The sequence below is a fragment of the Leptopilina boulardi genome, unplaced genomic scaffold (genome assembly GCF_019393585.1).
Source record: "Leptopilina boulardi isolate dan_hultmark-lab unplaced genomic scaffold, ZJU_Lbou_2.1 LbouV2_248, whole genome shotgun sequence".
Lineage (NCBI taxonomy): Eukaryota > Metazoa > Arthropoda > Insecta > Hymenoptera > Figitidae > Leptopilina > Leptopilina boulardi.
In genome coordinates, this window is record NW_026137805.1 from 1,312,393 (window position 1) to 1,336,393 (window position 24,001).

At 22.8% G+C, this 24,001-nt stretch overlaps 4 protein-coding genes across 7 annotated transcripts in view; 2 read left to right on the top strand and 2 right to left on the bottom strand.

Annotated features, from left to right (window-relative positions):
* LOC127280518 (cyclin-dependent kinase 10) overlaps positions 1 to 24,001 on the top strand; it is an 85,612-nt gene that overhangs the window by 37,046 nt on the left and 24,565 nt on the right. The gene's annotated exons all lie outside the window — the stretch shown is intronic.
* LOC127280526 (structure-specific endonuclease subunit slx1) lies at positions 1,073 to 3,747 on the bottom strand. The gene is made up of 3 exons (XM_051303572.1): positions 3,372 to 3,747; positions 3,013 to 3,064; positions 1,073 to 2,063 (listed from the first exon to the last, which is right to left on the bottom strand). The coding sequence occupies exons 1-3, from the start codon at positions 3,548 to 3,550 to the stop codon at positions 1,428 to 1,430; spliced, it is 867 nt and encodes a 288-aa protein (XP_051159529.1). The 5' UTR covers positions 3,551 to 3,747; the 3' UTR covers positions 1,073 to 1,427.
* Positions 4,030 to 6,164, top strand: LOC127280536 (uncharacterized). Its single transcript, XM_051303585.1, has 3 exons — positions 4,030 to 4,351; positions 4,582 to 4,637; positions 4,853 to 6,164. The coding sequence occupies exons 1-3, from the start codon at positions 4,148 to 4,150 to the stop codon at positions 5,256 to 5,258; spliced, it is 666 nt and encodes a 221-aa protein (XP_051159542.1). The 5' UTR covers positions 4,030 to 4,147; the 3' UTR covers positions 5,259 to 6,164.
* On the bottom strand, positions 5,688 to 22,554 carry LOC127280519 (fructose-bisphosphate aldolase-like). 3 transcript variants are annotated; one of them, XR_007842836.1, is made up of 6 exons: positions 22,391 to 22,554; positions 11,408 to 11,617; positions 10,869 to 11,312; positions 8,765 to 9,118; positions 6,844 to 7,001; positions 5,688 to 6,554 (listed from the first exon to the last, which is right to left on the bottom strand). XR_007842836.1 is itself a non-coding variant. In XM_051303561.1 (5 exons), the coding sequence occupies exons 2-5, from the start codon at positions 11,612 to 11,614 to the stop codon at positions 6,462 to 6,464; spliced, it is 1,098 nt and encodes a 365-aa protein (XP_051159518.1). In that variant the 5' UTR covers positions 11,615 to 11,617; positions 22,391 to 22,554; the 3' UTR covers positions 5,688 to 6,461. The 3 variants fall into 3 exon arrangements, 1 of the variants encoding a protein (XP_051159518.1); XR_007842837.1 differs by lacking the exon at positions 22,391 to 22,554 and adding an exon at positions 11,820 to 11,838; XM_051303561.1 differs by lacking the exon at positions 6,844 to 7,001.

Sequence of the window (24,001 nt, forward strand, 5' to 3'; positions counted from 1 at the left end):
ATGTATTATAAATTACAATTTTATACTGCAGATGAAAAAAAAATAAAAGATATTATTTTAATAAAAATTTTAATTTAATTAATTTTTAATTTAATTAATTTTAATTGTTTGAAAATTCAAAATTTTTTATTTTTTTCGTTGTATATTTCGTTGCGAGTACAGTTATTGAATTTTGATTAAAAATTCAAAACAGGCTTATAAATTCTAGATATATATACATTTATTTGACACGGTTAATTTGTATCAGTTTGCCATTTTAATTGGAACACGCACGTATTTATTCCGTTAGTGTGTCACACGTGGTTTAAAATCGGATGAATTTGAAAAAAAAAAAAATGAAACGAAATGTAACTTGTATTAAATTAATTAATCTCTCATCTGGTAAATATGATCGAATTTATTGTTACTATTAGTTGAAAATTTTTCTTTTTTCTAAAAAACATGAAACTTTCGAAAATTTTCTGTTTTTATTTCTATTTTTCTTTTTAATATAAAATATATCAATTTAATATTATTACTTTGATCATTATATTTGAATAATTATTTCCTCTACAACCGGATGAATTTTTTTCTCATTAATTTTTGGTTCTCTCTTTTTTTTTTTTTAATTAATCCTCTTATAATTTTATTTCATTAAAAATTAAAGGAATAATTAATAATACACTTTTGTTATACGTAAATAAATTGTGTTTTTCATTTAATAAAAATGAATTTTTATTTTTATGAAAAATAATATTCTTCCGCTCTACATATGCAACATATTCAATGAGGCGTGTTATAGTTTTGTACGTGCGCCCTATTTATTATTTTCAGAAGAATCGAAACAAAAAAAATTATTCTGTGGTGACTGTGATCCAATAACATTTACTAGTGTGAAACTTAAGTTTTTCAATCGAACTAATCATTTTTTTTCTGTTCTTCTAGCTTAATATTTCATATTTTATTTAGTCTTTTTCAAAAAAAAAAAAAATCAAATTACCCTTTCGTATAAAACAGAGTAGTATATAATTAATTTTTAAAAAATTAAATTGAAAGTTTTTTTTAAATTAAAATAATATAAAAACACTTTCAATTTAATAAAATAAAATTATTTCTAATTTACAAGAAATATTTCCTAAAACTGTTGGCAAATTTTATTATTTTCCATTTAATTTTTAAAATATAATTCTTCGATAATTTAATTATTTACAAAAAAAATTTTTACTCAAAATCATTGACAAATTTTTTTTCATTTTGCTAAATAAAATTTTAATAATTTTAACATTTTTTCGATTCAATTATTGTCGAAAAATTTGTAGAAAAAAAAAAAATTCTTTCTTTCAATTAAAAATCTCGTGAAAATAAAAAAAAATTACTTTTCTATAATTCTTCTTTTTTCGAAAATTTCAAAAATTTATTTTTCCTAAAAATTCGTAAAAAAAAATGATCTACTTTTCAAAATCAGAATCATCGGATAAAATAATAAAATTCGCCTCACTTTCTACTGATTTTAAATCATTTGTCAAATGTAAATTGCAACCAATCATTTTTCGTATTAAATCACCCCATAAAACATCGGTACTACAAATGGGACAAATTCCATTAATTGGCAAAATCATTCCATCATTTTTCCAAAATGATTTACCAAGACAAACAATATGTGCAACAAGTTTACAATCAAATTGAACGCAAGTTATTTTATCATTATTTTCAATAATTGGCAAATAACAAAAATAACAATTATTATTTTTTACTGTCGATAATGTTGCAGCAGCATCAGCAACAGTAGCAATGGATGAAATTTGTTTTTTTCTTTTTTTCTTCTTTTCACTTCCAAGTTTCTTGGGAATTATTGGCCCATGTGTTATTGGCATATGTAATGGCGGTGAAATAATTGACATATATTTCAAATAGAAATCATCATCGAAAAATCTCACTGTCAATGGTAAACGACACCATGGACCAACATTTAACATTGCCGTGAGAATATCGAGACAATAATCAAATAATTTTTGACGACTTTTTCGTGGTTTTATGTGTTTTAATCGACGGCTCGACGCTGGATGTTGCCATGCCCACTCGAACTGAATTGTACATTTAAAGAAACACAATAATTTGTGTTATAATGTAAAATTTAACAATTTTACACTTTATTTTTATAAATAATAATAATAAATTATATTTTTTTCATACATATAAAATTTTCTTTTCCCTCTTAGTTTTAAATTATTTTTCTATTTTAAAAATTTCAATTTCTAAAATCTTCTTTAAATGCCAAATTTTTGGGTATTTAATTTTTTTTTTTAATTTATAAATTAATATTTGCTACAAAATAGGAATTTAAATATGAAAAAAGTTCTTTCAAAAAATTTTGTTTTAAAAATGTTCCTGTCCAAAATTTAAATTTTACTATTTCAAAACAGAATTTTCATTCAAAAGATTTTTTCGAAATAGAGAATTTTTACTTAAACAAACTTTCATTTGATAGAATTTCTATTTAGCTGAATTTTTATATATATATTATAGGAAAAAAAATATTTTTATAGCGTCGCACAAATATTTCCCATATATTTACAATTTTGTATTTTTAAATTTTGTTTATTAAAAAATATTTTATTTATTATTTAAATTTTCAAACAAATATTTTAAAATTGTAAAAAATTGTAATGAACGAAATTACTTTTTAAAATTTTGAGATTTTGTAACGTTAATAAAAAGCATTTTATTTATTATTTAATTTTTCAAATATTTTAAAATCGTAAAAAAATTGTAATAAACAAAAAGTTTTATACAAAATTCGTGAGATTTTGTAACGTAAAAAAAATTTTTTAAATTATTATTTGCAAAATATTTATTTTTTAAAGAGAAAAATTTATTTACTTTCGATCTTTTTATTTTGCGCATATTTATTCCGATAAAATTTGAAAAAAAATTATATTATATTTTTAAATAAAATTTTTTTTTTTTATTGTAATTATATTAAAATACTTATTATTATTATTATTATTATTTAATAGAGTAGAAAATTCATACCATTAAAGCTGAAGTTGAATTTGGAAATCCATGAACAATTAATATCATTTTCCTGTAAAAATTTTGAAAAAAAATACAATTTCTTATTTTATAGGAATTAAAAAATTTTTGTCAGTAAAATTAATTTTCTATTTGCAAAAAAAAAAATGTATTTTTCTGCAAAAAATTAATTAAATACAATAATTAAATTTTATATTATAAAAAAATCTCTAAACTCACAGAAAATAAATATAAATAAACTATTTTAAATTATAAAGATACAAAAAATGAATAAAATACAGAGAAAAGTAATTAATTAAAAAAAAAATGAACGAGAAAATCGCATTTGTAAATAAATAATTTTGAGGTTATGTACATACCAAGGTCCACGTTTATTGGTTCTATAAGCTCCTCCAAATTTAATTCCACCATTATGTTGCTTTAAACGACGATTTGGATTAACTGTGTAACCAATATAAGTTCTTCCTTTATATTTTTCATTCATTGAATACAAAAGATAAACACCAAAAAAATGCTCCACAACTTCAGCCTCTTCCATGAGGATATATTTTTGAATATTCAAATTTTAATTATATAAACACTAATATTCACTAATTACGCTTAAGTTCTTTTTTTCACTGTATAATGATATTTATATTTAATAATTGTTTAAATTTTTTAAACATCTTAAATATATAAACACAATTGACAATAATATTTTGAAAAATTGTTTTGGTTGTTGCGATCAGCTGATTTGACACGTGATTTGGCGGGATTCTATTTATTATCATGTTAGGTAACATAACTCAGTAAAATAAATAATATTTTTAATTAATAAAATAAATAACAAAAAACAAAATAAAAAATAGTGCAATATTAATATAAGAAAAAAAAACATTGTAGAGTAAATACTATTTTGTATTTGTATAAAATATAGAAAAATTGGAGAAAAAAATTTCACTTTTCAAATATTTTGTTGGCTACACTGTTGCGCGTGTGCAATAACAGCTGCGCATAAAAATCTTCAATAATTGCGCAGAAGTTTCAAATTTTCTTCAAAATATTTTTATAACGTTCTTTATAAATATAAAAATAGAGTGAATTTTGCATAATTTTTGTGATAATAAAGTTTTCAATAGAGCAAAAAGAAAAAAAAATGGCTGAATCAAATCAAAAATCACATAATGATGATGAATTTATTCCATTTTTTGAGAATTGTCTCAAGGATGATGATGATGAATTTCATAAGCAAATTTTTTTAAACAATGACAATTATTTTAGTAATTACAATTTATTGGAAAAAGAAATGTCACCGAAAATAGGTGAACAGGCACCTTCACCTTTATTTCCGGCACTAGAGGTAAGTTTCTTTTTTAATTAATAGTTTCATTTTGATTAGCCGCGGAATAATTTTGAGGTTATATATATTATCAGATCTTTATAACGTCCGTGAAATTTTTTCTAAAAAAACAAATATTAATTAGAATTAGATTAAACAAATATGAATTTTTTTTAGAAAAAAAAGCGTGTGTTTAATTTCGAATTTTCCTTTCGAAAATTAATTATCGAAATATATTTTTTTTATTTCAGGCAACAATTGACGAAGATTTTTCCGAATTTTTTTATATATTAAATCCTATAAGTGGGTAAGAATTGCTTTTGTTTTTTTAATTAAAATTATCAAATGTGTTTTAAAAATTATAATTTTTAAAATGTTTTAATTTTTAAAATAATAATTTTTCTTAAAAATAGATTAAAATTTTGAATATTTCTTTTAAATTGAATATTAATATTAAAAAAAAATTATACATAATACAAATTGATTAATGAATAATAATAATAATAAATGTGAAATAATTAGCGTTTTAGAAGAGGCTCCAAAAAATGTGGCAGCAGATATTCAGGCAATTATCGATAATGATGATGATGATCATCATCATCATCATCAGTGCATTAGCACTAATAATTCCAATGAAAATACAGATGTTGTGCCGGCAAAAAAATTAAAACGCGAATTAACAGTTTATGAAGAGACATTGTTAAAAAATTTCAGTGTAGAAATTGAAAAGGAACAAAAATTACTTGCCGCTGAACATGAGAAAAAAATGCAACTCTGGGAACTTGAAATGCAAACAAATCAACAACAACACGCATTGAAAATGGCAATTTTAAAGGAACAACTCGAAAAAATACAACAGGAAAAGAAACAATTGGAAATGCCAAAAAATTTAAAATATCTCAGTAAATTCAAAAGTGGTCCAATTTAAAAAAAAAAATAATAATTTCCTTCCAAAAGGAAAAAAAAAATAAAACCAAATATATTTTATTTTTGTTATAAATTTTTCTCAATAAAATATTTTTCCTATTTAATTTTAAAAGTTAACTAATTTTAATCATTTATTTTTGTTAAAAAAAAAAAGAAGTTTTTTGACAAAATTCAACTTTGTAATAAAAAATAAATTCAATTATATAATTTTCTGCTTTTAATTATTATTTTTAATCAAAAAAATTTCATCTTCTAAATAATTAAATAAAACTAATATTTTCTAAATATTGGAAAAAAGAACAATTTTTTTTTTTTATCATTCACATTTTATATTTAGTGATCTATAATATTGAAATGAAAATATTCAGACAAAACATTGATTTACATACGAGATATCAGTTATTAGTGACGTAAAATTTCTAATACAAGATAATGTTTATAATTAATTTTATTTTGTAAATACAATATAATCGACTCGTCCACTAATCAACAACATTTAATGTAACATGTGAATTTATCCGTATTTGATTTTTCATATAATATACAATTGTTTGTCACAATGACAGAAATTTGTTGTACACGTGCGCGTGAGTACTGAGTTTTTTTTTTCTTCTTCTTCATCATCATTATTATAATTATTATTTCATATATTAAGCCGAGAAAATATAATATTTCAAGACAACATTCACCTAAATTGATATTAATTATTTATTTTTTTTTTTTTATAACAATTATGACAGAGAATTTGTTGCAAAAATCTCGCGAAACTTGTCAAAAAATCGAATTTATCGAGGCTTAACATTTTTCTGTTTTATTTATTTCTTTATATTAGACAATTATTTCTTGAGACAGTCACGAAAAAAAAAAAAAAATTCCATCGCAATTCGTATTTAAAAAAAAAACGAAATTCTTTAAAATACAAGAAGCGAGGAATTAAATGTAAAAATTACTAAAAAAAAAATAGAAACAATTTAAAATTTCCTCTCTTTAAATTAATCAGAGAAAAAAAAAATTCGATCAACGATGATTTTAAAACAAAAAAAAAAACCAGATGAAAATGAATTTTTCTTCCCCTTCTAAATTCTTTTAAAGGAAAATATTTTCATTTTCTTTTTTATACAGATAAAATACCTATTCAATTATTTTTTGTTTTCGAGAATTTTGTTTTTGTTTTTACAATTTATATTTAAAATTTTGTTTTCATTTAGTACGCGTGATTTGCGACAAACAAAGCTGCATCTCCAGCTGCACCTGCCACACCTCCTGCATATTTTCCAAGTGCCGATTCGCTGTTGGCCTGTGGAAAAAATTAATAACAGCAAAATTAAAAAAATTTCCACATTAATGTTACACAATTTTTTTTTTTTTTTTTTTTTTTTTTAAGAAACATTAAATTAATCACAAAAGATAATTAAATAGAATTTACTTTTTTCAAATAGAAGAGAAAAAAAAACTATATTTATCAAATTCTTCTTTTTTAAAAATCAAAATTAAATCCTTTTTTTTTAATATAATCGATAAAAAAAGATCTTTGAAATGATTTTTGATAAAAAGAAAAAAATGTTATGACAATATTGTATACTTACGTTAAAAATTAGTTAAAAAATAACAAGAACGACAACAATAGAAAATTGTGAGAGTGAGAAATTTAATAGGCGTGCGATTTGACGAAAAGAGAAGTAGCTCCAGCTTTACTAGAGACACTACCGGAAACGTATTTTCCTTGGCAAGCTGCAGCATTCGCCTAAAGAATTATTTATTATACACTACATTCACAATGCAAAAACATGCAAATAGAAAAAAAAAAGATACAAAAATATTTACTCTAAAAACAAAATTGAGCCATCTCCTTACAATTTAGAAAAAGAAATAAATTCTACAAGTCGAACGAAAAAAAAATAATTCTATAGCAAAAAAATTATTGCTCAACACATTTAACAAATATAAAAGAAAAATTCTACGACGAAGAAAAAAATTAATCATTAATTAAGAGAAGAAAAAATTTCATACTTAAATTATATTTAAAAAAAAACATATTACTAAATCTAAATAAAATGCCATATTAATTAATATTAATATTAATAATTAATAATAATAATTTTAATCTAAAAACTTTAATTTTTAAAATTTAAATAGTCAATAACAAAATAACGGTAAAAGTTCTTATGAAAATATTTATTTACAATAAAATCGTGTTATAAATTATTCTTGATGATCGAAAAATATAATCAAGAATTAAAAATTTTAAATACTTCAAAAATTAAAATTAAATTTTGCCCCAATTAAATTGAAATAATTAATGATTAATTAATAATATTTTTTTCCCTAAAATGAAGAAAAAAAGCGAAAGAATTATAGAAAAAAAAATTCTATTTTTTTTAAAGCTACTATTCTACTTAGAAATAAAATTGCAAATAAAAACAGTGATAAAAGAAAGAAAATAACGAAACACGTATATTTGCGAGAAAAAAAATATTCAATGTGACCTTTTGTTAAATGATTTTTAAAGTCACATTTTTAGGATTGCATGATACTCAAAATACATAATAATATGTTTCGTGATTGAAATAAATAGAAAAAAAAATCTACTTTTCCAAATAGTTGACAGTTATTTACACACATATATAGATATTTATATGAGAATATGTTAAAAAGTGTTGGAGAACAATAACACAAGATAAAAACATACAAGTTCAACTATAATACTGAAACTAGGTTTTACTATATATGATTACAAAAATTATTGCAAAAAAAAGTCTTGAAATTTTTTTTTCAGAATTTATTTCCCAGCTTAGAAATTCAGAAATTATATTTATTTCATTCATAATGAATATAATGATAAATAATATAAATAGTACAAAAAAATATAAACAATATAAATAAATAATTAAAAATTAATAATAAAAAAAATAATAAATAATAATAACAAAAATTATCCAGACTTTTTTTTGGAAATTAAAATATTATATGGAGTGCTCAATTAATTATTAAAACTTCAAATTAAAAAAACAGAAATTCAAAAAATTTAGAAAACAAAATCTAATTTAATGCAGCATGAAAAGGATAATTTTGAAAATTTCCAACTATAAAATATTTTTATTTTATTTTTAAAATTTAACTCTAAATTCGTCTTTCCAAATTTTTATTACCAAAAATTTCAGTTATTTAAAAACAAATTTTTAAAGTCGACAAATTTTCATTTGACCGAATAAATACAAGAAAAATTTAGCCGCGAATTTCAAAAATTGTTTAAAATTCGCGCCTAAATCCACTGTTCGGAAAATTCAAATTTTGGTCACTTGAAAAATCGTCGTTTTTTCAAGAATTTTCTATAAAATTTAATATTATTTAAAAAAAAAACTATAATAATAAAATGAAAATCAATTTTCTTTTCTTGCTCTCATTAAAGATTTTTTTTTTTGTTTTCCTTGTGAAATTAAATCAAAAGCAATATGTGATTGATAATATTATCAAAAAGACACTAAAATGAAATGTAAATTTTCTTACCTTGGCTCTCTTGATGAGTTCATCTTGACCAGCGTTAATTTGATCCTTTTTACCAGCCCAAGCGCGAAGAACAGATGCCTGAAGGGCACGTCCATAGCTGAATGTCAATGCCCATGGTTTCTTTGCCGGATGTCTATTAATTGCATTCAAATTAACTGATGCTTCCTCCTCGGATTGTCCACCGCTAAGGAAAGTGATACCGGGAACTGCCGGTGGTACAGTACGAAGAAGAGCTGTTACCGTGGCGCATGCAATTTCCTCAGGTGTTGCTCTCTTTGGGCAACTTTGTCCCGGTGTTACCATATTTGGTTTCAATAAAGTTCCCTCCAAATAGACATGATGATCAGCCAATGCCTTTAAATCATATAAATATTTTTTTGAGAAAAAAAAAAATATTTTTTTTCTAAATATTAAGTTTTAAAATTTTGTACTGCTCTGTAAATATTTCTGATTTTTGTCGGCTTTGGAGCCTAATATACAATCGAACCTCGATAAGTGAGAATCCAAGGGATTCTTTTTCACTTATATAGAGGTTTCTCAGTAAGACAGGTTCTTACTTATTAAGATTCAAAAGCGGGTTTTCTTATACTTGCAGAGATTATTGCACTGATAGAGGCTTTTTAAGGGTTTTTGGTTAATTAAAGTTTCACTTTTACGTAATAAGAAATTTCATATAATTATTTATTTAACAAATTTAATAAAAATTGTTATTGCTTTAAAATTTATGAAAAAAAAGTCTATTATTACTGTTTGTTTTTTAGTTGTGCAATTTTGAAACATGGTGTTCAAGCTCATAAATTTTGTCAAAAACTGAATCATTAACATTCATCGAAAATTCAAAAAATTTATGAATTTGTAGTGCATTTAATTTCTAGTAAATTTACTTTCTATTATACACTTCGTTTCTTTTCCTTTTTTAAATTCTTTTAAAAATTTTTTGTTTTTCACTTAATAAAAAAGATTTAAATTTACTCTTCGATATTTTGAATATTAAAAATAAAGTAATTCGCAAACGCTTCTTATTACGCAGTCGTTTTGAAACTAAATTTTATTTTTTGTGATAGGTATAATTGTAGTTTGAACAACGAGCCTTTGTTCTTACATTCAAATTTTAATTATCTTCTATTATATTAAGTTAACAAATTTCGAAAAACGACACCGACCCCGTGACCTCGACACCGTCCTTGAAAAATCTATTTTCAATTATTTTCAAATAAATCAAAATACTTTGCATATATATGCTTTTAGAAAATCTTACAAACTATTTTTATGTAACATCTTTTTTCAATTTTAACCCGAAAAAGGGTTGTTTTTCAATTTTATCCCAAAAAAGGGTTATTTTGCAATTTTTTAAGAATTTTTTGATTTTTTCAATTTTTTATTATTATTTTTTATTATTTATTGTTGTTTTTTCAATTTTTAGTTAGTAACCTATAATATTGTGTCTAATTTTAAGTGTCATTAAAATCAAATGTTTTTAACTTAATAATTTTAACATTTCTTAATTTAAAACGAAACATCTTCTATTATATTAAGTTAACAAATTTCGAAAAACGACACCGACCCCGTGACCTCGACACTGTCCTTGAAAAATCTATTTTCAATTATTTTCAAATAAATCAAAATACTTTGCATATATGCTTTTAGAAAATATTACAAACTATTTTTATGTAACATCTTTTTTCAATTTTAAGATAAATTTTATACAATATTAATAAGATATTAATTTAAAACATAAATTATATATATAATATACATAAACTACAATAAGTAAACAACAATAAGTACAATTTTAACCGAGCGAGCGTTAGCGAGCGAGGAATACATCGCTAGTAGTGTTTATTAATTTAATATTGACTTTTAGAAAATTTTATTATAGAAAAGATTCTCAGTTATAGAGGTTTGAAAAGCGCGTTTCTCTCACTTATAGAGATCTAATCAAGAAAAATGATTCTCACTTATTGAGGTTTTTGCATGTAAAAATGACGGGACCTGAAAATTTTTCTCACTTATAGAGGTTTCTCAGTTAGGCAAGTCTCAGTTACGAAGGTTCGACTGTATATATATATATATATATAAATCAACAATTTAGGAAAAAATATACCTTGTAAACGGCAGCGAGAACCTCCTCAGTGACTTGTTGACATCTCGCGAGATCATGATCGCCATCGGGGAGAATTTCAGGTTCGACAATTGGTACTATTCTTGCACTTTGACAAATTGATGCATAACGTGCAAGAACATTGGCATTCTCAAGAATTGCAAGTTTACTTGGTGTGTCTTTAGTTATTTTCAAGACACAACGCCATTTGGCAAAGTGACATCCATCCTTTTTATATTGAACGCAACGTGCCTGAAGATCATCGAGACCCTGAGTTGTGCATTCGTTATCGGTGCCAAATAATGGCACAATACCCTTGTCAACCTTAATACCCGGCAAGATATTACGTTCATTAAGAAGTTTCACGAATGGTGTTCCATCGTCGCTATTTTGATAGAGTGTCTCGTGAAAGAGAATCACTCCCGAGATATGTTGACTAATCACATCCTAAAAGAAAAAAAAATTTCAATTTTTTTGAGAAATTATTAGATTTTGCTGAGAATTTTTTTTTACAAATTCGACAAAAAAAAACATTCTTTTACCTTTGCAGTTGTAAATAAAAGTTGTCTGTAAGCTTTTCGATTCTCCTCGTTATTTTCGACATTGATGTCCTTAAGACGCTTTCCAATAGTTGTGGTGGATTCATCAGCGGCTAAAATTCCTCTACCGGGAGCGACAATTTGTTGTGCGATTTCGCTCAATTCTTTCTTCAACTCAGGTACAGCTTTGTCGTAAACTTCTTTTGCCATATTCTAAATTATCAAAAAAAAAATTATTTTCTTTTTCCATATAAAAATTCTAAAAAAAACTTTTCCAATTCAAAGTTCAAATAAAGGTAATTCTATTGAAAAAATCAGTTTCTACAACAAATATTTTTAAAAAAACGCACAAAAATTGGGGAAAAATTATTTTCAACAAAAAATCAAAAAGGTGGAAGAAAGACTTCTTTATTACCTAAAAAAAATAGTTTTTCTAATTTTTTTTTTCAAGCCTCGATTGCCTTCGATTAAAAGAACAAACTTTTCGAGATAAGCGCGAAAGCATCTAAAAGCGTAGAGTTTTTTTTTCAACATTTAGAGAAAAGAAATTTTCTTTTATCACATTCGCATTTGTCCACCTTTTTCTTAAACTAAGTATATATAAAGGATTTTGCAGTTTTATTATTATTATTATATTGATATTATAATTATTTTTGCTATTATTCAATAAAGAATGAAAAGAGACACATTTTTAGCGTTTTAATAAACGCGCCCTATTTTTCTACAATTAACCATAATACAACAATTAGCCCAGTTTGTATGTAATATACATCCTGAGGCATTTACAAGAACAGCACATTTTTTTTTTTTTCATTATTACGCCTATAAAAACAAAAATCCTTAAAAAAAAGGTCTTTTTTTTTAGAGAAAATTTGGTGTTCTTATTTAAATTGAAAAAAAAAATTCGACCGCAACCGGATGGACGCGGTCGTCAAATTCCCCTTTACTACATTTTGACTTCCGGTAAGTTGGAGAACCGAGAGCGAACTGATCAGTTTACTATACAGTACAGTAACAAACAGAGAGGATCTGGTTGAGCTTTTACAGCATAGCAAGAAGTGGGGGAAATGAAAAAGGTGATGAAGGGAGCGAGGGAAGATACGAGAGTAGGCAACCCGCAATGCAGCACGCGCAGACGTCCTGAGCTTGTTCCCTGCACACCCTGGACTGACCTGAGAGATATACACCGGCCACGAGAGTAAACCGCGTCCTGGCTATTACTTTTGCTATCACCCCAATTTTTTTTTTTTTTTTTTCCCCACCGGAGGAGAAGGGAACTATATAAACCGACTACAATCACCTCTTTTTAAATTTCTCGTAAACTTCATTCAAGACGAGCATCGGCGCCGTCTGAGGGATGTTTAATTTTGTGAAAAAGGATATAATAAAATCTACGTCTTTTAATCTTTTTTTAACGATAAAAAAACAAACTTTAATGATGTCAAATACGAAATAAATATAAAATGTTGATGACATTTATTGAGAAGAATTTTTCGAAATGCATTTGTGAATTATTTATTATTTTTTTCGCCATTGACATGAAAAAGTGTCTTTTTTGTGCCTGTTTTGGGCAGATAAAGTAGCACTTTTTAAGGCAGTTGTTAATTTTTGCATAATTTTTGTTTTGCTTTTATTTTATTTATCAATTTTTATTATTTTATTTTATATACTATGTCATATATATTATATTATATTATATATTATATAAATATATAAATATATTTATAATATATAATACATACACAGTAAACTTGGTTGTATCTTTTTCTATTGCAACGTTTTGATGCACATAAGTTATATCAAAAAGAAATCGTTTTGTGTATCATTTTTAGAAATGATACACGAAACGGTCTCATTTTTTGATGCAAAAAATTTAATCAATTTATATCAATCATGGCCGAATTGAATCGACTGAAAATTAAACGAATTTTTTCAGATATTTTGGTAATAGTACAATTGCGGAGACCATTTCACTATTTAATTTGAAAATGAAAATAACAGAAAATCAAAGACAATGTGCAATTCGATAATTAAAAAGTGACAGCTTATAAACATAACCTAAAATGCATGAGAAAAAATTTGTCGATAAAATCAATATAGCCGAGCTTTTTAGAAGGTAGATGGCGGACTATTTTTTAGAAAATTCACTAGATTTGTAATCAGCGACCCCAAAACCCCCCGAGAGTAACAAGTTTCAGTGCTATAAGTACTTTGCAATTTATTTTTCGTTTTTAAAGGGATTTTAGTTCTATAAAAAAAAGATGACTCTGTAGCTCAATTGGTTAAAATACCTATAGCTAATGGGTAGACGAAAGTTCTAGGTTCATATCCCGGCGGAGTGAGATTTCTTTTTCGAGTCGCTAACTATTTTCATTTTCAAAAAATAATAATTTATTTGTGCAGTTTTTTTTTATTAATTTTTTTTATTTTATATATCAGTGCAATTTTATCAATTTTCTTGCGATTTTATCGACTTCTGGCAAAATTAAATTGCCGAATTCTTTTGGGAATAATTTTACGTGATTTCTACTGTTAATATCTGCTACCATACCAAGTTTCAGACTTGCAAATCATAATTTTTTTTCATGAAAAATTTGCATCTCCACTTCTAGTTATGTGTTTATCTATCAAAAAGGAAGGCTTTTATACAAAAACTTTTCTTGCACCTTATCGTTGCCAATCTGAAAAAAAAATTAACGCAGCATCGAGATTAAACATTTTTTCTTTTTTAGTAAACCGAATCGTATTTCAAAAATAATTTTTTTTTTCGCCAAGAAAAAAAACAAAGAAATAATTCACATTCAGTGTGGCATTTTTTTTTATGAAAGTTATATAAATGGAAATAGAGGAAAATTGAAGTAGCAGAAATGAAATTAAAGTGGAGGAAGAAAATTCAAATTTAAAAGGATTTATTCGTCAAATTTACCGTCTTATTACTGTCCTCTTTGGGGAGTAATTCTCACAATGGTGGTGCGAATAAATTACCGTATTTTTCGACTTTTATTTTATTCGTGTGCAGTTAAAAGATTTACTGCCTGAGAGAAATTTTCTTTCTCTTTCTTTCTTTCTTTAGAGTATGAAAATTATGTGAAAACTCTCAAGGCCGGAAATTCTCTGTGTGTTATTTTCCTTTTTCTCCTTAGCAAAGATTTAAAGTGAATAAGAGAAGAGGGACAAACTAACTTTTTCAATTTTTTAAACTTTTCATGTTGGCAATTATAATATTTTTCAAAATTTTTACTAATTTTATAATGTAGATTATAATATTATTTTCTAGATTTCTATTAAGAATTTTCTTTTCTCATAATGTGTTAAATAAAAATTTGAAAAACGACTTTTTTTTAAATAAATAAAAAAAAAATAATATCATAAGATGATATGAAAATATTGTATCTCTCTCATGTTTTTTGGAAATAAATATTTATTAATCCTGATGTTTATACTTGGGAGAGAGAGAAATTGCATCTTTTAAACTAAAAGGAAATCGAGTATCGAAAACATATTTTCAGGGTCTTATTTCTCTGGAGATTCTGCGGGCTTACCATAAATATATTGATAAAATACAACGTTGGCCTCGAAAACAAAAATGCAGTTATTATATGTTCACTCTCTAGGGAATGACAAAATATTGGGTGTTACATATATATATTTTTTTTTTGAAAATTATTATTTTTACAAATTTTTTTAAATTACTAAAAAAAATTAAAATTTGATAAATGATACCAATATAAATAAACTAAATTCTTAATAAAAAAAAGAGTTTAAAAATTTGCCATTCAATTGTTAAATTAATTTTTATTGTCAGACTATTATTTCGACAATTGAAATTTATCTATATATAAATACTAAGGTCGAGACGAAGAGTTAAACACGTATACATAAAAATAGATTGTCGTCAATTTATGCCAAAAATAATAAACGATAAAAATGTCTATTATATAACAGCAATTTTATATAAATTAATTATTTTTAATAATAAATAATATTATTATTTTCAAAAATCAGAAACTTATTATTTTTCAATGATAAAATAGAATTTCGCAATAAATTTTTATCAATGAAGAAAACTGACGTAATAATATTGATATAGAATTAATATAGAGAAGAAGAAAAAAAAATGAGTGTGGTCTCTTTCACAATGTTTTGATAATATTGGACTTCATTGCAATATGCACATTAGGGAATAATAATAATATGAAATATTGGACACAAATCAAAAAAACAAGATTACAAACACAAAAAGAGAATGTTATATTTACTAAAATGTAAAATAATTGCTTACCACAATTACATTTGCAGAGTTGATATTTATAAAATTAATCGCAGCAAGACTCAAGGGTCTTGTTATGTCGATTATAATAATTCTTTAAAAATCAATATTTCCAGAGATAGAAAAAATTTATATATATATGAACAAAGTACAACTTTCTAAAACTGTCTGGACCACTCTGATATTACTTATAGACGGTCAATGAAATAACTTACTATAGATATTAAAATACAGAGAAACGATACACAGACCTACACTCCAGACATACAGACAAATTTATCTATATATTATTACAATAATTCACACGGATTATAAAAAAAATTAGATTGTAATATAATATAATATAATATAATATAATATAATATAATATCCCCCACAGCACCGAAACTTTCCTAAAGATTTCCTAAAGATTTATTTGAAATATTCGGAATATTTAATTGCAATGTTTAGTGAAAATTGTGAAAAAAGATTTAAATGTCCCACTTGAATAAATGTTTCACGCTAAACATTTATATCTTTACACAATTTTCACTAAACATTGCAAATTAAATATTCCGAACATTTGAAATAATTCTTTAGGAAATCTTTAGGAAAATTTCAGTGCTGTGGGGGATAATATTCTTAAAACGTCGAATTTTCATTTGACTTTTTGAAAATTACCAAATAAATATAATCTTTAAAAAAAATTTAGCGCGATTTTTAAAATTAACAAATCAGAAATTATCAAGAAAATTGTGATTGATCAATTTTTGAAATTACACCGAAATATTTTGTTTGAATAGTGTTTATTCGGTCAAATAAAAATTCAACGTACTTTAAGAATTCTATCAAATAACAATATATTCATGAAATTAAAAATTCAGACAAATCAAAGTTTGATGAATTGCAAATTTTTGGATTTAAAAGTTCGAATCACTTAAAAATTCGCCTTTGAATGAAAATTTCGACAAATTCTTTTAAAAAAAACAAACAAAGGTTATAAATTGTTTTTAAATTAAATACTTTTGTTTTTGCAGTTTTTTACATTTCTTTTTTGTTTTCTTTTCTATCATTTCTTTTTTTTTTTTGTTACTTTTTGCATTCAAGTTTTCCTTCTATAAAAAATAAACTTGTTTTTTAGTTTATAATAAAAACAACGATAAACTTTTAATTACAGAGTACAAAATTTATTGATTTTCATTTTATTTTACATCATGTACGATTTTTCAAATGAATTTTTTTATTTTCAAAAAAAGCGCATTGAAGAAAAATAAAAAAAAAATAATTTGATTTTGACGTCTATTTGCCAGGACGATTTCTGTTAGGACTGAAAAGTTAAGAATTTGTAAAATTGAATAAATATTTAATTTTATTAATATTAATTTATTAAATATATAAATATAATAGTTCTTGAAAATGTAAAAAATATGTTTACCGGCGTGCAAAATAGGCCTCAGATGGTATTGCCATTAACACCAAACTCATAACTGCGACAATTACAATGGAAGTAAAAGTTCTCATTTTACTTTGAAGTTAAATAGGTATCTGCAACTTTATTGTAAAAAAAAAAAAATTTTTTTTTCATTTTAAATAGTTTAATAATTTTATTATTCCAAAAGAAATTATTTTTATAAAATTTAATCGCTTTGTCTTTTTGATATTTTTTAGTTTAACAACAATATTTTTAAATTAGGTAAACTAGAATTGTTAAAAAATTTAAAAAATTTTATAATAAATAGTTTTTTTTTTACCAATAACTGAAGTTACCAAAGGTAGAAGAGGTTGAAAGTTGACTATGAAAAAACCTTACTGAGCTTCGTCTATTTATACTGTAAATTCTCGTGATTTTGTCATTAAAAAAATGATAAATATTACTAACATTTTTTTTAATAGTTTAAAACGAAGAAACTATTGGTTATAGATAATTTTTTTTATTTTTCTTTTATCAACTTTGCAAGAAAAAAAAAGAAAATTTAATTTAATTTCACATTTATATTTTATATCATGTAATTTATCAAATAATTAAAATTTAATCTTGAAATAAATTTATTTATTCTATTTTATAATGAATTACAATTATTGTTTATTTTAGAGAATAATACTTGTATTTCATTGTCATAAAATTTTTTAAATATATTTTGAAAAAATAAAAATTTCAAAAAACCTAATAAAAATGAAAATTTATCAAATATTTATATTAAATATTTTAAGAAATTAACAATGGAATATTTTTAATATAATTTAAAAAAAATGATTATTTTTACGATACTTTTTTTTTTTACGCTGCAAAATTTCATGACTTTCATATAGATATGACTGTTATTTTTTTTTAGTTGAAAATTTAACAACTTACACATGCAATAATTTTTTTTTTTTTTTTATGAAAAATGCACTAAAAATGATATTAAAAAAATTAAAAAATAATTTTTTGAAGTTGTATCTTTATATACATTAAAATTCTTTTTTATGAAAATAAATTGTAAATTTTGTGTCTCAAGATTTTATTTATAAAAATATGTTATTTATTATTTAATTTTTTAAAGAAATATTTTAAAATCGTAAAAAATTGTGAAAAACAAAAAGTTTTATGAAAAATTCGTGAAACTTTGAAACGCAAAAAAAAAGTATTAAAAATAAATATAAAATTCCCTTCTTTTCTTATCATATTATAAAAATTTCAAAGTTTATTTTGCAAAATATTTGTTATAACAGTATATAATAAAGTTTTTTTTTATAATTAACTTTTGTAAATTTCTATTATTATAATTGAATATTATATTTCATCTTATCGAGATAATACAATTTTTTTTCTCTAAAATTTATTTTCATTTAGAATAAACAATTTTATAAAATTTTTTTGAAAAATTGAAGAAATTTTAAAAATATTAAATAATTTTTTTATTAATTTCTTTTAGAATAATAAAATTATTAAAATAGGATTTTTAATGAAAAAAAAAATTGCAGATATTTTTTCTCAAAGTAATTTTAGGAATTATTATTATTATTTGTTGGTATTATTAAATATTGGGCGCACTAAATGAAAAATATTCAAGACAGATATGTAAAATGAAAATAAAAACAATAAATTTACACTACAATTTAAGAGTATTTTTTTTTATTATAAACCAAAACCAAAAGTTTATTCTGATATCAAATAAATTAATAAAAAAAAAATTAACATTTTTTTAAAATAATTTTTTAAAAACTTTTATTAGAAAATTATTTGGTTTCAGAAAAATGAATCAGAAAATAGCATTTTTTTTTTTAAATAAGTACAAATTAAAATATTAAATATTTTTCTTTTTCTTTTATCAATTTTTTAAAAAAATTTTCAAATGTTTAAAAATGAACATTTTGTTGAAAGCATTTTTATTGAAAAAGCGTGTGACTTATTTATGAGTACATAAAAAAATTTCAAAAAATTAATATATCTTACACATTAATTTATATTTCTTTTTTATCCTTCTATGCTAGAAAAAAATTAGAAACAAAAAAAATATCGAATATGCAGTTAATTTTGTAAATATTAATTATTAACAAAATAATTTTAATAATTGAGCCAAAACATCAACTTGAAATTTATCTTTAAAAAATTCTGTTTTTTTTTTTTTATTAATTTATTATTATTTTTTTAAATAAGAAAGGACTTGGTTTTTAGTTTATAATAAGAAAAAATAATTAACATTGTATTACAGAGTAGCAAATTTATTGATTTTCTCTTATTTTACAAATACAATTTTTAATTGTTGAATTTGTTTTTTCATTTCGAAAAAAAGCATTATCCAAAATTTAGATAAATATGAATTTCGATGACTTGCATTTAGCAAAAAAAAGTATTCTCTGCTTATTATTTTGCTTGATTATGATGACTGAAAATAAAATTGTTATAGGTATATATGTATATATAGGTTCAGAATCGAAAAATAGTTAATTAATAACTTTGAAATTTATAAAAAGTTAATTATTATTATTATTATTATTATTATTATTTTTATTAATTTTTTATTTAGCAAAGAAAATCAATTCTTATTTCCAAAATAATACTATAACAAAAAATTGTTATTTTCAGTGAAATAAAAATTTTTAATGTTAATATAATTAATAATAATAATAATAATAATAATTTCTTAAAATTTTTTAAATATTTTTACTGTCTCGTTTCAAAAGGTTGTTTTTGTGGTGTTATCTCAAATAGCATCAAAATGATTGCGAAAATTACAAGTGAAGGAAAAGTTCTCATTTTATAATTCTCTTCAACCCTATTGTGAGAAACAAATTTTTTTTTAATTATTAATTTTCAGAAAATCCATAATAAAATTATTATTATTATAAAGTTTAAAATGTTTTTATTTTTAATAATAACCTTTTTTTTAACTAATAAATGAACATAAGGAAGTTATAGAAGTGGTTGAAAGTTGGCTCATGAAACACTATAATATGAGCTTAGCTTTTTTACATATTAAAAATACTCGTGATTTTGACATTAAAAAAATATTATAAAAATAAATATAAATTTTTTATTATAAAAGTTTTTTAAAAAAAAATATATATATATATATTGAAAATAGATAAATAGATCCGTAAAATAAATATGTAAAATAAAAGAAAATCAATAAATTTTCATTCTACAATCAAAATAAATCATTCTATTCTTATTATAAACTAAATATAATAAATAAAACCTACAAAAAGGAAAATAAAAAAAAAATCTCTACTTTCTTTTTAAATTTCAAAAATTTTCTAATTTTTACCAAAAAAAAAAAAAAAAAAAAAAAAAAAAAAAAAAATTGGAAATAATTTGTAATAAAAAAAAGTATATATAAAACACGAAAGATAAATAACGAAATTATTTTCGATAATTCAGCAAAAAAAAATTATCAATAAACAATATTTATGAACTTGACTCTTACCCATTTTGAATCACTGATAGTGATGTGGACATTGAGACCTATACGTGCTTCCATTTTTGTAAATAAAAACTATAATCGTTTTTTTATGGATATATATATGAAGGGAAAAAAAAATGACTGATACCTGGCCAAAGGTTCATACGAATTGCAACTCTTAATTTCAAAGAATTTATGACGAAATCTTAACAATTAATTTAAATGTCTGCGCGCAAGCGTAACGTTCATATAAGAATATTTATTGCCCTCGTGTTTAAATGCCAAATATTATTACATCATTGCTTGTAAATTTTTTTTGTCCAAATTTTAATATTATTATTATTATTATATAATAATAGAAACGTTTAAAAATTACTATTATTATTATAATATTATATTATTTATATTATAATATATAATAATAATAATAATAATACAATTAATATAACTAAAAAATTATTAACAATAAAAAGAATTAATAATATTAATTAATAACTTAATAATTAATTAAATTAAATACATTAATGAATTAATTATTATTATTATTAAGTATTAACTAATTTCTACATTATTAATTAATATTATTATTACCTAGTATTTAATTATTATCATTATTAATCATTTTTAAAATTAATATTAATAAAAAAAAATAAATTCAAGTAATTTTTTTTAACAGTTACGTAATAGTTACAAATTGGAATTAGAATTTTCGATGTTTGTTATGTAATTATGATACTTTGTTTAATTATCCATTTCCTGAATTTTATCAGAATTAGTCATTTAATAATCCTTTAAAAAAAAAAAAAAAAATTTATTCAATTGTAATTTTTTGCAGTATTAATAAAAATGCCCTAATCTAGTTTAACAATCTCATAAAATTATTTATTTAAAAAAAAAATTTCATTTCATCTAATCAATAAATCCATATGGTAAATAATTCCTTATCAATTGAAATTTCTTTTATAATTTTTTTTTTCAAAAGTAGAATTAAATTTTTATGAAATACTTTTTCCTCAATATTTAGAATATAATTAATTTAAATAAATTAATATTAATAAGTTAATTATTGATTAATCATAATAAGTAATCATAATTATCTGTTTTTTTAAATTAATTTTTTTTTATTAATTAAATAAATTAATTATTAAGTAATAATAAAATTAGTTAATTAATTATTAATCAATAATGGCAAAAAACGATTTAAAAAATTTTTGATTATTGATGAATAAAAGAATTCATGTTAATGTAATTAATTTCAAATAATTAAACTTCAATTGTTATCCCCTCCCAAAAAAAAATTTGTAATTAATAAAATTTTCGTCCTTCAATTTTTTTTTTTTTTTGCAAAATCGAAAGAAATAATTATAAAAAAAAAAATGTTTTAATTATTTTTTTTTTTTTTGACGCATGAAAAAAAAGAAACACCCCTTATCGAATTTGTCCTATTTTCAAGGGGCGCAAACTCATGAACTTGAATATTTTCCTGAAGGTTTTTCTCCCCATATCATTCCAAGGGGTTCTCAAGTGTATGACGTAACTTTAACATATATATATGTAATCTCAACCAGGAAGTGATAATATTTAAAATTTCGCGAATGAAAAATACATTTAAAAAATTGTTTTTACAATCTAATTTGATAATTTCAATAATAAAATAATTATAACTAGAAAAATTATGGGAATGTCAAAAAAAAAAAAAGAAAATCTACGTGCAAGTGTTAAATGTCAGTCAAGGTCATTGGGCATTTAAAAAAAATAGAAAACGTTATATTCGTTTTAAATTCAATAAGTTATTGGAAAAGTTTTTTCATTTTTTTTTTTTTTCAAATAAAAGATATTAAATGTACTTACGTGCTTTTGTAGATAAAATTCGTTTCAACGTAGTAAAAATTGAAAAATCGTGAGGGATAAGAAACAAGGTCTGATAGATACCCGGGTGGAAAACGACTGTGAGTCACGATTAAAAACGAATGACGGCCTCAAAGTTCCTTTTGCTTTTGCGCTCACGCCGGCGCACTTTATGTCATACCAGTGTTCTCAACTTTTATTCTCGCATATAATCGTGAAAATTAATTTCAGGAATGTATCTTGAATTTTTTTTCCAATAGAAATATGTAATTGGGGGTTTTTTTTTTTTAATAATTCATAGGGAAAAAAAAGAGGTGCAAAAAAAAATTATAACTTAACCTATAAATTATCACTTGTCCTCAAAATTAATTAATTGAATAACTACAGTTTGCAGAATTATCTTTTCTAATATATATATAATTATAAATTGACAAACTTCTAATATTTAATATTTTTTTATTTATTACACGAAAAAAGGGAATTTTTTTTATTTTTAAGTAAACAATTGCACATTTTTGTTAACATGAAGCGCGCGCCAAAACTTTTAGCAGGGATTGGAAGGTAAAATTATGAATTGAATGAACTAAAGGTCCGTCTACACTATTTTTCATAAGTTAAACAAGGATAGATAGTTTTTTTTGTGTGCCGAAGAAAACAGTTATTGTAAAAACAGCTTAAAGAATTTAAGAATAATTTGAGAATTTTACTTACCCAACACTGGTTATTGGCTTCCCGCAGGTATAGTTTTGTGTAAGTAAAATATCCCTGATAATTTATATTTTTTATAGTAAATTAAAAATAAATTGACAACTATTAATTAGTGATTTCAGTTTATTATTATGGCGCGACTAAAATGTTATAATAAAAATGATAGTAGAAATAGTATATAACTTTTTAATACCCGAGCAAAAAGCTAAACGGTTTTTTGTTATAAATTTTTATATATGGGGAAATCCGCATGAAGTGGGACCACTTATTTTAGTTTTTGAGATAATATTAAATTTTTAATGAAAAATCAATTAAATATAAAATCTATTGATTTATCATTTATCTTTAACCTAAAAAATAATTATCATCTCCATTTTTCTAAAAAAAAAATATTTTTTAATCCTTATCAACAAATTCATATGTAGTGCCAAAAATGGTCCTTTTTTTATAACCTTTTAATATTGCGTTCACAAAAAGAATGTGAATGTAATAAAAGTAAATATATTTATTTATAGCGTGTATATATTTATGTAAATGATATAAATAAATTTTATAATCATGACGTACGTTAAGTGACTACGTCCCTGAGTGGACCACGTGGCTATTGCACTGATTTCGAAAGTAGGGATGACAATTCATCGACCGACACGACGACGTGGAGTGATGAAATTCATGAATGTTTATTGGCATTCTTTAAAATCCATTGAATAACCTATACTCTGTTTGAGAATCACTGCTTTAAAGGTCAGTCAAGGGCACCTTGCTTGACATTGAAAGCTTCATCATCAGAATTTCATTGCTAAGGCTATTGGCACCTCATAGCAGGATCTTTTTTAAAAAAAAATCTTTTATTTTCATTTGTTATATTTAAAAGTAAAAAATTATATATTTTTCCTATTTTCTCTT